The 14922-nt window shown below is 39.9% G+C and overlaps 1 protein-coding gene across 1 annotated transcript in view; it reads right to left on the bottom strand.

Annotated features, from left to right (window-relative positions):
• hfm1 (helicase for meiosis 1) overlaps positions 1-14922 on the bottom strand; it is a gene marked incomplete at its 5' end in the record, with an annotated part of 281244 nt that overhangs the window by 220780 nt on the left and 45542 nt on the right. Inside the window, 3 exons of the mRNA XM_076295693.1 lie at positions 3907-4008; positions 5287-5330; positions 5440-5528. Coding sequence (XP_076151808.1) covers positions 3907-4008; positions 5287-5330; positions 5440-5528 — 235 coding nt within the window. The remainder of the gene's footprint in view (positions 1-3906; positions 4009-5286; positions 5331-5439; positions 5529-14922) is intronic.

Consider the following 14922-nt stretch of genomic DNA (forward strand, 5'->3'; position numbering starts at 1 on the left):
TTGAAGTGAAATGGGTCGCGATGGTCTGTCATTTTTAAAAAGTGGGTCGCCAGAAAAAAAGTTTGGGAAACACTGGTCTAGAGTACATCCATGAATGTTCCATTAATGCCCGACACTGTTTAATTCAATTTAAAATTCTGCACAGGTTACACTATTCAAAGGCTAGGCTGCATAAAATATTCCCAGATGCATCACCCCTATGCGAGAAATGTGAATCCATGGAGGCTACCCTTTCACACAGTTATGCCCTATGCCCTAAACTACAACAATATTGGTGTGACATATTCCACTTCTTTTCCTTGATACTGAAAGTTCAGATAGCACCAGATCCAATTTTGATTATTCTGGGAATATCTGGGTTCCTTCGAAAGCTTAACGTAGCACAACAGCGTCTCTTGGCATATGGTACTATAACTGGCAAAAAACTGATCCTTCTCCACTGGAAAAAGAAAGAGGTGCCCACCTTCAAACACTGGCTGACACACTTGACAGACACTCTTCACCTGGAGAGAATCAGATACATCTTAAAAGATAAACTGAGGGATTTTGAGAACATTTGGCAACCTTTGGTCTCTTACCTGGATAGGGAATCTGAACAATAAAGTCTGTAACAATGCACTCCTGGGGAGGGTGGGGTTGACATGGGTATTGGGCTTGGGGTCAGGGTGGGTTAGGGGGTGGGTGGTGTGAATTATGTCTTGTGTATGTTGTGCTTTTTTGTTTACCTTTTTTAGTTTGTGGTTTTTCTGTAATATATATTTTTTGTCGCTGTCTTTGCTTCTTATTTGTCTGTATGTCTTCTAAAAGAAACATGTAATGCCACACAAAGTGCCTTTTTCAAGGAAATGTTTCCCAATAAATATATTTGAAACCAAACCAAATTATTTCTAAACCAGTCTGCTAAAATCTGTAGTGAAGTCTGTGTAGGGTTTTCCAGGCTCCATTTCTCTTTACGAGACACCCTGCTCACTTGAGACATCTACCAGTTGTTTGGGTTGTTGCAGCATTGTTGCAGCGTCACTGGAAAAATACAAATTAAAGTCGTGTGATACCGCGCGCGGACCGCGAGTGAAGCTGACCAAGTCGAAGCACTGCCCACTGTACACACAGAAAGTGATGGTTGTCATAGGTTTTCATATTTTGGAATTCATATGAACTTTTTATTGTTTTTACTAATAGCTAAACATATTTAGTAATTTGAATACATCATATTGATATTTAAATAGGGCTGAACGATTTATTGCATTTGCGATAATATCGCGATTTGATGAAACACGATTTTCAAACCGCAAAGCCTGCGATTCGTAATATGTGACGTCACTAAAACGCATTTATACTTGCGCTTGCCGACGGGCCACCGACTCTTCACACTGACCACTGAAGAAGCAAAAAACGTAAACAAGAGGACCAGCTAACAGTGTCAAGAAAGGTCTGATCAGTAGAGCTACTTTGGTTAAAAATAAACTTCTTCATTACCTTTTGCTCGAACCTGCCATGTCCCTGGTTCTAGTTCATAATTCCCCTGTGCTGCTACTCTTGCTGGTAACTTCGTTCACTTGTCCAGCTGACGATTAAAACTCCACGACTGTTTAGGCTGCACAGCACAGCAGCCATTCACCTGTGCACTGGGGACTTTGTTTACTGGAGTACAGTGACAGTGGGGGCATTTGCGATATCCAAGGGGGTTGGCGGCACAAACATTTCATCTCACAGGTAATGAATTGATGCATAATGTTATCCGCAAGTAGTTGACACAGCTAACCACCAAAAACCCAGCTGTTCTAACATTAGCTTACCAGCTAAGGCTCTAGGCTACATACCATGCTGCTAACTGCTGATAACTTTGCCTGTTTAAAGAGTTTTGTCTCCGCGATTGGCTTTGTTGTGATATGAACAAACTAGTTAATTTGCATGCATGCATATTGCGCTGCGGTGTTGATGATGCTAACCTTTAGTTAACACAGAGCCGAACGGTCATTCGGCCGCATTTATTTGCGCTACAACAATCTACAGTAGTTTGTTCCGATTCACGTGCAAGTAGCCTACAGAGGAGAGGAGCGGGTCTGTGTGTGTGTGTGTATGGAGAGCACAGGACAAGGAGAAGCCGTGTCAGTGCCACTACATGTAGACCTATTTGTTAGCTAACGAAAGAAGATCATATCTACATGAAATGGAAACAAAATAGAAACGTATCAGAATTTAAATGTTTACAAGGCTGGAAGTTCAACAAATATAGGTCTACTAATGTGATTCAAATAGTTAAATAAAAAATATTTCATTCATCAATCTTATTCAATGACCTAATGCCATAACATAGGCCTGGGCTCCAGGAAAGAACAGTTTATGTTTAACTTATCTAATTTTGTGTTGGTCATACTATAGAATAATATATTGCTTGTCTTTGTTGAATAAGACAGAAGATAAAGAGCTTAAAAATAATCGCATATCGCATCGCAATCGCAATATTGGTGAGAAAAATCGCAATTAGATTTTTTTCCAAAATCGTTCACCCCTATATTTAAATTATAACTTTTCTTTAATATCATCACATTTGTGGTCTGTAAGTCTAATTGAGTGCCTGTCACTTTAAGAGGAAAGTAACGCAATTCAGTCTCACGGTTTTAGGCTAGTGGAAAATAGTTTCGCATAGTGCAAGGATATGTAGATTCAATTCATCATGTTTGCTATGTCATTAGATAAAATTAAAGTTCACATAAACAAGTCAAAGTCAAAGAAAATCTTTCTGGGATGAGATCATAGATAAGTGTCTTGCGATGTTAATTTCTATGAGTATGGAAATGTACCATAGTTTATGTTTTATTTCTTTGCATTGTGCAGGCTACATTCACAAATACATTAGCCTACATAAACAGAATATAGGAACAGGAAAATCCATTGTTTATTGCGACTGCAAGACTGGTAGCCCAATTAACAGTCAATGACATGGTAACTTTTGTTCTGTGCTTTATGCGACTGTCCTGCAGCACACCCTTATTCAACATGACTCCTAACCTTGGTTGAACGATTACAGAAGCTAGGTTTAACTGTGACAATATCCTGGGTAATATCCTAACAGTTAATGCTATTTTCCACAATAAAATCAGCATTTGAAAGCCTGGTCACCAGTTGCCAGTTTGTATGGCTAGTTACTTTGCCTATTAGACTCTGCATAATGAAAAAGCTTTGAATGTTCCTTTTCTTCTTTGGTGGCATAGCTGATCTACAAAGCACCAAAAGGGGTAAAATGTGCATGCTGAGGGGCAAAGGGACATCCCTGATAACTTATACCGACACACTCTCTCACTTTTCTGCCAGTGTCACCACAAAGTGAAGTAGGCCTATGCTATGCTTTGACGCTGTTGTGCGTGTCAGATAAACCCCTTCGGTTTCAGCCGGTTTCGCTAAAATATTGGTGGGGACATTTTTGTCATCTCAAAATATTGATTAGGACTAGTCCCTAGCGTCCCACCCTAAACCTACGCCCATGGGCAGCATCCCCTATGGACTGTATTTCATGAAAGTTGACATCCAGAAGTTGTTGTAGTGATCCAACATGTCAAATTTTGTGCAGTTTACCCAATTTCATCATACTGGCAATTGAAGCACCACATTTTCTGCATTTATGACTTTCATTAGGTGGTGCTACACCATGTATGTGCTATTATGGGCTATGTTGATGCATGTCCCAAAGACCAACATACCACAAAAACGGTTGTCAAGTTATTCCACAAACACTGTGTGGCCCCCGAGGGCCTCTATTCCCTTATCAGTCTAGTGGGGCTAAATTCCCACCATGTTTCGTGTGCCCCTGTGTTTTGGAGTCCCATGAATCGATAATCAAAAATTGCTGGGGGAAAATAACTTATAATAGTAACATAATAGTCATAATTATAGTGAAACACTTACAGAGTACAGGTAGATCTCCCTTTTTAAAAGCATCTTCAATCACTTTCCTGTCAGATACATCAATGCCTGCATGATGATATCCAACACCAAACAAAACTAAATCTGAAACAGATTATGTACATTTGATTAGGAGGATATGTTAATAATGCACAGCAAGTAAACAATACATTTCTCACAATCCACTTGTCAGCAAAATCCGTTAGTAGTTTACAACTTAACCCTTTAAACCCTTTAAAAAATATAAATTGGATTTTTACATCAAAATTTCAAAAGGCCATGGCTTGCAAGTGGTCAGAGATAAAGTCCTACTGTAAATGTGAAAATCATTGAGTATGTCCAGAAGTTTATGAAGGGGGTAAATTTACTCATCTAATTTGCATATTATGACGTCACTGGATGGCAACCACCGTGAATTATGCACATTTCAGTAAATACTAGATGTTGAACATATTTGAGCAGTTTTACTTTCTTTTTTTTGTCATTTCACCGACATAACAAATGAACAGGAAAACAGTCACATGTAAACCAACAATAGTAAACTATTACTATAATCACAAACCCTATGCTACTATACAATAAAGTAGCCTGGTCAAATCAGTTCCATATCGCGGGTGACTTTGAAGTTCTTCAGAGCCCTATTTTTACAACCCCTGCTGTCTATACCACGTCTATTATGGACACTATCATCACTATTGTCACTGGCACCTCCGGCTATGTTGGGCAGAGGGTCGAAATAAGCATGGTATGCTTAGTGGACACTGTCGAAAAAGACGCACCTCCATTCACAGACGCTCCGTGACTCAGTCAATAGACGATCAATCATATTCTCCAAAAGGCAGATATTCTCCTTCAGAATCAGAATAGGTGAATAACAGATCCAAGAAGTCATCACACGTGAATTTTTTTTTCAACATTTGGTGTATTTCTGCTTCAATTTGTGCAAAACTAAGGCCCGCATCGCTTCCGCGCTATGGAGGAAATGCACGTCTTCTTCGTGTGTTTCTTGCGTGTTTTTCGCGAGCTTCCTGAAAACTTTGAAAAAAAAGGTTGAGTTTGAATCGAAGCTCTGGGTGTCTGCCAACTAGTGGTCAAGAGTAGAAATGAGATTTTACACTGTACTCGCGTCTATCGTCTGTTTTATTCAGTAATGACGCTTGTCGCAATATTGCGACATGGGCGGTTAGAGGGTTAAAACTTTCACAGAATGAGTTCACAGGTGAGACGAGGTCAGATTCTTGACTGGTCAGTTTTGTGGTGTTACACAGTATGATTAAATGTGGAACTAATTTCCAGTCTTGGAACATCTAATAAATATATTTTCAACAGTCTAGTGCTCAGCTACTTGAATAAGTTTAAACTCAATACAGTGAATTCACTAACCTTTTAGTTTAGAGTCAATTAGAGAATCTGCATATTTGACCAGCCTGAAATACAGCCAATGATGATCACTTTAATTTAAAAAAATTGAAAAATGCATGTATGAAATGAAATAGGTATGATAGTGTAATTATTTTACTTTAAAAGATCATTTACCTTTCTTTATGATCAATGCGCATAACGAATCTGGCATCCTTGGCAAGTACCTCTGCTGACTGCTGAACTCCTTTTCTTGTAGAACAAAACTATAACAAAATGAACATGTACCATTTAGTCCTTAATCAGAGGGGCTGGTAGGTACCATCTGAGGGGAATACGTCTCATAGTGATTTTTGGTAAGGTACCGTATTTTCCAGACTATAAGTCGCATCAGTCAAAAAATGCCTCATGAAGAGGGAAAAAAACATATCGCACCGGACTACAGTATAAGTAACATTTATTTAGAAATTTATTTCACAAAATCCAAGACCAAGAACAGACTATGTAACTCGACACATAGAGGCCAAAAAGACTGAAAATTCTACCGGGAATCTTAATGAAGACGAATGAGTGAATCTGGAGAGAAAGAGAAATGCCTCCTCCTTGCCGCTCAATACATATATTCCTGCCATAATGAAAGGACCTGCTGATGTGAAACTTACACTACCTAAATATGAACATACACTCATACATACACACAGACACAGACACACACACACAAACACATGCCCACACAAACATGCAGACACACACACACACCCTTCTCCATTGTCATAGTTCATAATTCATATTTGTGTACAATTATCATTATTCTGTTTTATTTGTGATTTGTGTGTTTCCCCTTCCTCCCCTCCCCATTTGATGTATTTGACCCAAATGCTTTGTCAATACTGTACAACGTTATGGTCATGCTAATAAAGCTCCTTTTGAATTTGAATTTGAATGGTGGCAAGCTGAGGTGAACTGGGCGATAAGAAAAGCGGCCAAGGGCCCGATGGTAATTGCAAAGCAATTTATAAAATAGAACAAAAATCATGATGTGGTACATGCAAATTTAGCTAAAAATGTGAAGAATGCAATGCAATCAAGCAGTTTGGGCGATGTGGAGGGACAAACCAGCAACAGAGCAAATGCTCGGAGAGAGCGAGAGAGAAAAAAAAGATAAAATAACATTTTGAGTTGCGTGTCCCGAGTCCCGACAAAAGCCTGTCGGAACTGGCCCCGGCCGTGGCTGGGGCACCTACACCGTACGCCAGCAACCCGGGTCTGATTCCCGCCCCATGGTCCTTTCCGGATCCCACCCAGACTCTCTCTCCCACTCGCTTCCTGTCATTCTCCACTGTCCTATCTCATTAAAAAGCATCAAAACAAATGTCCCGGTTTACACCAATCACTATTAAGTAATGTATAGAACGCTGGTCATTATTGGGAAAATAAGTCCCGACAGGGCAAACCGGACCCCGAAGCGCAGCGGAGGCATTCTATACATTATCCTGCTTATTACAGGGCTACTTGCCAAAACGAAACAATAAACTCTCCACGCTAGGCTATAGCCTATTTGTTACCGTTCATCGTGGCTTTTGCTGAGAAACAAATAGTTTGCAACAACACACGCTGAACTTGAATCAAACATTCTTTAGAACACAGCTGATCAACCGTCTGCTTTTCACTTTTGAATGAAGTTCCAGTAGTTGCGGAGTGATATGAAAGACCTGAATTAGAAGCAAAAACTCAGTTGCCATTGACAGCAGTCATTACTTTTTTCAGAGGTCCTTTAGTAGAAAATAATGACCGCTAGAACTTTGGAAAATCCCATTCAAGTCAATGGAGCGTTCTACTTGCATTGTGAAGAGCTGTGAATAAAGTGTGGTATTATTATAGCCTGATCATTAACTAAACCCATGTAGAAAGACTATAGTCTAAAGCAGAGGTCGTCAAATGGCGGACAGTGGTCCGAGTCCGGACCCTGACGTGATCCTATCCGGACCCGGACCATAATAATTTATATTTTCACGGAAGATTTCAAAGCTGCACTAAATGTTTCGTAGCTTTGGATAGCATATACTTCAGTAGCTTCAGGAATCATATCGCTTGCTGCTACTCAGCCAGTGAAATCTGTGCATTCTGAAAAGTCAAGTCAGTGAGTAAAGTTACTATGGTGAAGAAACTCACTAGCCTGACAGGGAAAACGAGCAAGGAGAGGAGACAGGACAAGAAACAATCAGATGGATATGTTAGCGATAAGTAAGTTATTTTCAAATCATGGATTGCTCAAAGGGGAGAAAGCTAGACAGCGAGAACAGAGCTTTATATAACAATTACCAAAGGCAATTACCACGCAAAACTGTCACGTCCATAACGTCAAATAAATAGGCTACCATGGCATTGTGTTGCCGTTATGGGTGTGACAGTTTTGCACGGAATTACCCTGGACCGACTCTTCTTCATATTCTGAGACAGGTGATTGTTAAAAGCGCCAATTTGAAGCACCTAGCGGCAATTTGAAGCTAGGCCTACCCATTCAACAGTGAACTGAGACCACAGAATATTTACGATTTAATTAAGAGGGCAATATGATTGATCCACCACAATCTTAAAGAAGCCCAATGCAACAATTTGAGCAAAAATGACCTTAATTATGCAGGTTGAGAGTCGTTCTGATGGTTCTACAACACTTTTTGGGTCGTTTGGTGGGTGCTTCGTCTCCCCCTAGTGCTTCTTCGCAGAAAAAGCGAATATGCAACTTTCTGGTCCAGTCCCGAACAAATCCGGATGTGACTCAGCGGAAGTATCCAATCGCGTCTCGAAAATGTAGTCAGATTGTAGTTTCTAAGAAGACTGCAAAACGGACTCTGACTTGGCTTTGTTGCTGTTGAAATTGTAAGTAGCCTACCCTTGGGTGAACTTCTTTTTTGTAATGTGGTTTGATAGTCTCTTGAACAATGTGTTTGCTCGACCGTTTTATTGTGAGCCCTGTAAGTGTTTAGCTTGGTTTCTTGATGGCTAGCTCGCTAGCTAGTGGGGGTTTAGCGTAGCAGTCACTTGCTACCGAAGCTACAGGGGGGGAGCTATGTCGTGAAAAATGTGACCCCAAATCAGGCGAAAACCCAGAAACAGCGAAGGAATAACCAGACCTGCATAGGGCTTCTTTAACACATCCATGCACTGCCCAACAACGCAATGTTCCTTAAAGGTTTCCAGGATTTCTGGTCAACATAAAAAAAATATAATTAAACTTGTTGATTGATGGGTTCAAGGAACCAGCTGTGGAATATATCCATCCTTGTCTCAGCTCAAATCTTATTTTAAGTTCATGGTAAGATCTTAAAATAGCCAAGGCTACTCAGTTTTTCTTCCCTAATTAGGGCCTACTCTTATCTTGCCTTATTTCTCCTCATTTCGAATGTTGCCTTTTAGGCTACTAATTTTATTTCAAATTAAACAGCCATCCATTCATCTATCCATCCAAATATATATATATAGGCCTATATAGCCTATACACGCATTTTAAACATTATGATGCTCCGGACCTTTGCTTGAGGACATTTTCAGTAACTGGACCTCGGTGAAGTTTAATTGAATACCTCTAGTCTAAAGCCTCCGGCGTATATTGTATGTGTGTGTGTGCGCGCGAGTATCGGTCAATGGTAACAGCCTGCATAATCTTACCAACCTTATCTGCCTCATTTTAACGGTTAGGACAATGCTGAAGAGAGTCATCATTCTCAAATAACCTATGGCTGAGTTTTGTTTTCAAATGTTTTCATGCATGTCTGTTTAACGGGTGAGAAATGTTTAGGAGACAGACTATTAAATCCTCAAATTATGGCCGGGGTCTTTTATTTACTAAAGCTGCGCAAATCACAGGCCTTTATTTGAGGCAGGCCTTTATTTCAAGTGCATTTTATTGCCTTCTCTTTTATTGTGAGACATGCATTTCATTTGGAGCACCTTAATTTTAAAGCATTTTAAAAACATGTAAAATTTCACCACGGCAGGAATGTGCCAAAGACGTTGCGAAAATATAATAGCGCAATATAAAAAATCACAAAACAATGGCCATAGGCGTTTGTATGGAAGCAATTTCCTGTCCATGGATGGGTAGATTAACTAGATCAGCAACAGCACCATCTATCCATAGATCGTAATCCACCCATTGACTTTATCGACATATTAGAAAGTAGTGTGAATCCTCTATATCCGTTATATTGACTGTTGACCAGGGTAGGAATTTCAGGGTGGCCACAACGGCCATGGCCCCTTGCGTTGGCCGTGATGGCCCTTTGAAAATCAGAGGTTTACAGGCCACGGTGGCCTTGGCAGTGCCGGCGCTCCGCACACGCACATCACGCACTGCGCGTAGGGCACCAATGCCTGGGGGGGCACCAAAAAATCTGGGTCGTGAAAAATCATCACAATAGGCTACCCAGATAGCAATTTCCTTTGGGCCGGATCCGCATAAAAGCCTTTAGATCCGCCTGTAGCGGACATAAGGTATCTGACTGTGGGCCAGATCTGCTCCTGATAGAGGTTTCAGCTCTGCTAGCAATGCTGTTTTATCACCGGTTTACAGATTTGTCCCAGGTCCCAGGAGATGCGTTTAAAATACAAAACACTGATTTGGCCCAAACCTGGATTACGAATATGAGCCGAAGGACCATTTTTTCACAGCAGACCCAGGTGGTAATAACATTGATTAAGGTGCTTATTCTGCTAAATTGACTGTCCTTTCCCTACTTCATTGTCAACTGGCTGCTAAAGAAAAAAAAAGGCATTTTGGAATGGCACAAATTTAGAAACCATGGGGATGCACTATGTTCCCATGGCCACTTCATTTCTACAGTAAAGCTGGAAAAGAAGATATGGTTGACTCAATATTGATCATATGCTCGTTTCATTATTTTTATTATCACCTAGCAGTGGTAAAAGTAGTCAATTGTTGTTTGTGTCAGATCTAACAGTGCTATGAGACAACCCCATATTCTTGCCACGCATGCAGAAGTCCAAGCAGTAACGTTAATCAAGGATCTTTGGTTTGCTCACTATCAATCTTTTGCCATGATTTGCCAGCCTGCAGTTGGACTAGGACGCAGCCCAACTTTTCAAGGTAGGCTATCTGCTTTTTATCAGAGACAACAACAAGCAGCCGAGCGATTAATAACTTTACTGTAAGGTTAATGCTATTATTTTCCAGCAATATACTAGCTTAGCTTGAGCGAAACATCCATCATAATAACTATTTTGGAAAAACAGTGATAACGCTAACAGGATCACTGATGATAAAAAACGAGTGTAATTGTGACTTAGCCTATTTTCAAAAAGGAATAAATGGCTGATGTTTATTTTGTGTTGTTTCAGATTGACCATGGAGATGACTGAGGAAGACAGCCTGAATATCGATGAACAGTGGAATTAACACGACTTAAACTTTGTCTGGGATTGCACTTCTACAGCCAGGTTGTTGAATAAAAAATAATAAGACACTTATGTGTAAAGTTTTTTCCCCCCCTCTATTGTGTTTGTAGCCTAGCTTATGTTTATTAGTTGAGCTGTTGGGAAAACGTTACGAACTTTAGCCTGGGTGAACCTATAACGAGCCTGTTAGCAAATGTGTAGCAAACAGATTTTTCAGGATAATTAATTACCAATCACATTTCACATGTCAAATAAAGCCGGCTGATATCTGATAAACGGGTCCGTACCACACACAATAAGCGGACCCGTATTGCATATGATAAGCAGATCTGGAACACGTCAGTAACACAGACTATCATACGGAACTGGGCCAGTCTTAGCCCTTGTTGGCACCAGATCCGTCAAACGGATCCAGACCAATTTTGGACCGATGTGCGTTTGGACGTCGGATCAGGTCCATTATGCTGATCCGTGCCGGACGTTGTGGTAGGTGTGGCCCAGTTCCGTCCCAGTGTATTTTTGTTACCTAGGTACTTGTATAAATAGCAAATAAAATATGTCTAAAGCATTTAATATGCAAAAGTCTCCCTCTGGTGCCACCCTCCCCCACCTCCCAGTGGTCTGTTCGATTATGCCTCAATCTCAAATTTGACACCTTAGACATGGCCTCGAAAAGCACCAAGCGTGGGGGCGGAAAAAAGGAAAACGAAGAGACAGCAGGATGATGCTTGCGCGTCGCTTGCAGGTAAGACAATTTTTTAAATAAAAAATGTTAGGTTTGTAGCCCTTGCATGGCCTCGAAAAGCACCAAGCGTGGTGGCGGAAAAAAGGAAAAAGAAGAGACAGCGGGATGATGCTCGCGCGTCGCTTGCAGGTAAGACAATTTTTTAAATAAAAAAATTTAGGTTTGTAGCCCTTGCGTGCATGTCTATGCTTATGCCAGGTAATAATACTACCGTCAATAAACTTTGTAACGTAAGGTCCTACTAGCCATGTTTATGTTCAAGTGGTGTTAACGTTGCAAATTATTAATGCTGGCTAGCTAGTTATTTTACGTTGTGGATATGGATATGGATTATGGGTTATTGAATGCAATTCAACACTCGGCTGTTTTCTGTTAACGTTAGCAATCAGTGCATATCCTTGCTCAGGTTGCTAGCTAGCAATGCTATTTCTGATTATGCTTAAACCGGGCTTGCTATTTCTTTTAGCCATCAGAGATATAGTCAGGTAACGTTAGCCTATTAGCCTAGTTTGCTTTGCATTTCAGGACACGTTTTTGGCGTTTGTTATCAATTATGATCAAAAGTTCTAATTGTGTAGTGAAAAAGTGATGCTACAAGTGACACTTTTACAACATAATGAAATGATGAGTGGGAACTTTGGAAAAACCCTGAAACTGAACGTGATGTGATTTTGCCAAATTAGAAAAAATAGAAAAATACATTAAAAATGTATTTATATTGGCCAAGCTGCCTGAAAGATCATCTACATTTGAAACCGCGAACGGCGGAGGTGCATAAAAAATCTCCCATAACTTGCTTTGCCAGGCTATAAACACTAGGCTACAAAGACGGTTCACCAATCAAAGCCGTAAAGTAACCACACAAATAAAGTCATATCAATGCACATGTTCCGGCTATATAGACATTGTAACACTGTGATATGTTTTGATAAACCTAACGTTAACGTTACGTGAGGATGTCAGTCTTGTGAGAGTCTACAGAGATGGCGGAGCTCAAGAGAATAATAATAATAATAATACGTTTATTTTATATAGCGCCTTTCTCAAACCCAAGGTCGCTTTACATAGTAGGAAGGCAGGGAAACACAATAACAAACAAACAAACAATACAACAGAGACAAAGGCAGGGAAATACAATAACAAACAAACAAAACAATACAACAAAGACAAGTTATCTGTAGGAACTATGTGTTGGGTGTGGAGGAGAAGGGAGTCTGAGGTAGCTGCTCACTTAAATGATGCTACACGTCTCAATCTGCTAAATCCTGGTGATGCCAATGCCCTGAACAACGTGATCATGGATTATTTCACATCCAGAGATCCAAAAGATGATGAAGGATCGGATTATAATGAATTTACAGAAGGAGTCCGATGAAGGTAAGCTAGCCATGCTATTCTTAATGTAAGACACAAGGTGCTTGCTATTTTAAAGAGCGGTAGCACAAAACCAATGCGTCTTACAAGGCGAAAACGCAGAAAGGCTAGATTCAGCGCTAGCTATCAAGGTAATCTGCCTGATCTAGAAAATATGATTAGGCAAATAAGGAAAGAAACTGACCAGGAATTGAATCGTAATGTTAAACCAATGACCTTGCAACCTACTCTTGAATTAAGTTCACCTGAAAGTGTGAAAGTGGATGAATGTGCTGTAACAGATGTTGAACAATGTGCTGGATTACTAAAACAGATTTGCCCTGACCTTAGAAATACTTGATGATTATTGAATGTGAATAAAGAATGGAAAATGAGCCATAACTGCAAACAATGACCTCATAATAAATAGTAATGTGTGATGAATGAAATGTATCAAGACAAGTACTACTTTAGTAACTTTGTTTAGGGAATTATGTACTTGTGTGAAGAGTTAATGTAATACATGTTTGTAACCTGTTAGAATGCAACCGTTCTCTCTTGATGACTGTAAAAGTGTACGTTGTTAAATGTAATGTGTCACATTGTTATAATTGTCGTTGAATGTAAACTGTTTGTGTAACTTCTGAAACCATCTGTAAACCTAAAGTAGGCTACTGAATGTAATGTAGCATCTCCGAAATGTAACCCGGAGAAGTAATGTGTGTCATTTCAAATTGTTGGTTAAGATCAGTGACTTTTAGAATGTATTAGCATTGTGGGAATATTCCCAGCTACCGTGGGAAAATCCCTGTATCGTGGGAATGTGCCTGCACCTTCTGGAAGGTTCTAAACTGTCGTGGGAAAGAAGGATTGATTTGCCTTAGGAATGTGTGGGGGAGGACAAGTCTACCTAGTATACATAGGGGTCGAACTAAACGAACGGGGCTGCTTCTTCTTCTTTTTTCCTTCCTTCAAGTCGTTGGGTTTTTGCTTTATGATGTCGCAAAATGCAGTTGTTAGAATTCGTCCTCCGGAATTCGTTGAGAAGCAAAGTGTTGGACGTCGCAGACCGAAACTCCGTGGAACCTGTTGCAGATATCACACCTGCTACTCCCACAGAGTGTGACTGCTGAACGACAATCGGCTGACCTTTTTCTCCAGTTGTGGATTTACTATTTTTATTGTATTTTCTTTTCCTCTATTTGTGGATTTACTCATTTTTCCTTTTTGTGCCAAACATTGTAACCAGCAAGTGGATATGTGCCGTATTTTGTTAACACCTCTGAAGTGCTGAAAAGTAAAGAGTTCATTTAACTATGGCATCTAACTCTTCAAGCAGTATTTTTATCTCTTTTTGGGTCTTCTACGATTTCCTAACAGGAAGATAAGGTATCTCTTCTTTGGTTCTTCATCTGTCTTTTCTAAGACTTGGGTTAGCGTGACTTTATACTGAAGGATGGTAAAAAGGTCTCCACTCTTTAAAAACCTAAGCAAGAAGTAGCCTATAACCTGTGTCTCTAGATAATCTCTAGGGTCAAAAATCTTTGCACGTTAGCCAACTGTCCGAGACCTAGGCGTAGTTACTCCTTATTTAATAACTTCTCAATAAATCCTCTACGGAAGCCTGATCAACTTCCAAGGGGGATATATAAAATAGGAGTAATAGGTTATCTGCGCCGCAGAGGGAAGACGTGCAACTTTGCTCGACAGTAGGTCCCTGCTACCTACAATAACCTCTTGTTAATTAATCTAAATTAATCGCACATATAATTTTTGCTGTGAAAGTATTTGAAATATTTAAATTCATTGAATAATCAGCATTAGTAACATTAAAGTTCAAAATCTCTTTTATTATTAAAAAGGGAGATCCAAGGTCTAACAAGAGCCAAGGAGCAGGACCGGAGCACTCAATGCTTAAAGTGATTTTTATCTGTGCAAACTGACTTTTATTATTATGTCACTGTTCAAATAATGGCCATAATAATCTATGATATGACCTAATATGCTGAGGAAATAAATTCAAAAGTGCTTCGGGAAGAAGTTTTTTTTTTCACATACAAGGCATTTCAGGCCACAGATATAACCTAGGGGACACAATGAAAATAAATTAACACTCCCCTCACCTCCCCACTTATTTCTTTGCATTG

Source organism: Alosa pseudoharengus, unplaced genomic scaffold (genome assembly GCF_046254945.1).
Source record: "Alosa pseudoharengus isolate Yale_2024_CS ecotype anadromous, Long Island Sound unplaced genomic scaffold, YU_APseudo_1.1 YU_APseudo_1.1_scf_2, whole genome shotgun sequence".
In the NCBI taxonomy this organism is placed as follows: domain Eukaryota; kingdom Metazoa; phylum Chordata; class Actinopteri; order Clupeiformes; family Clupeidae; genus Alosa; species Alosa pseudoharengus.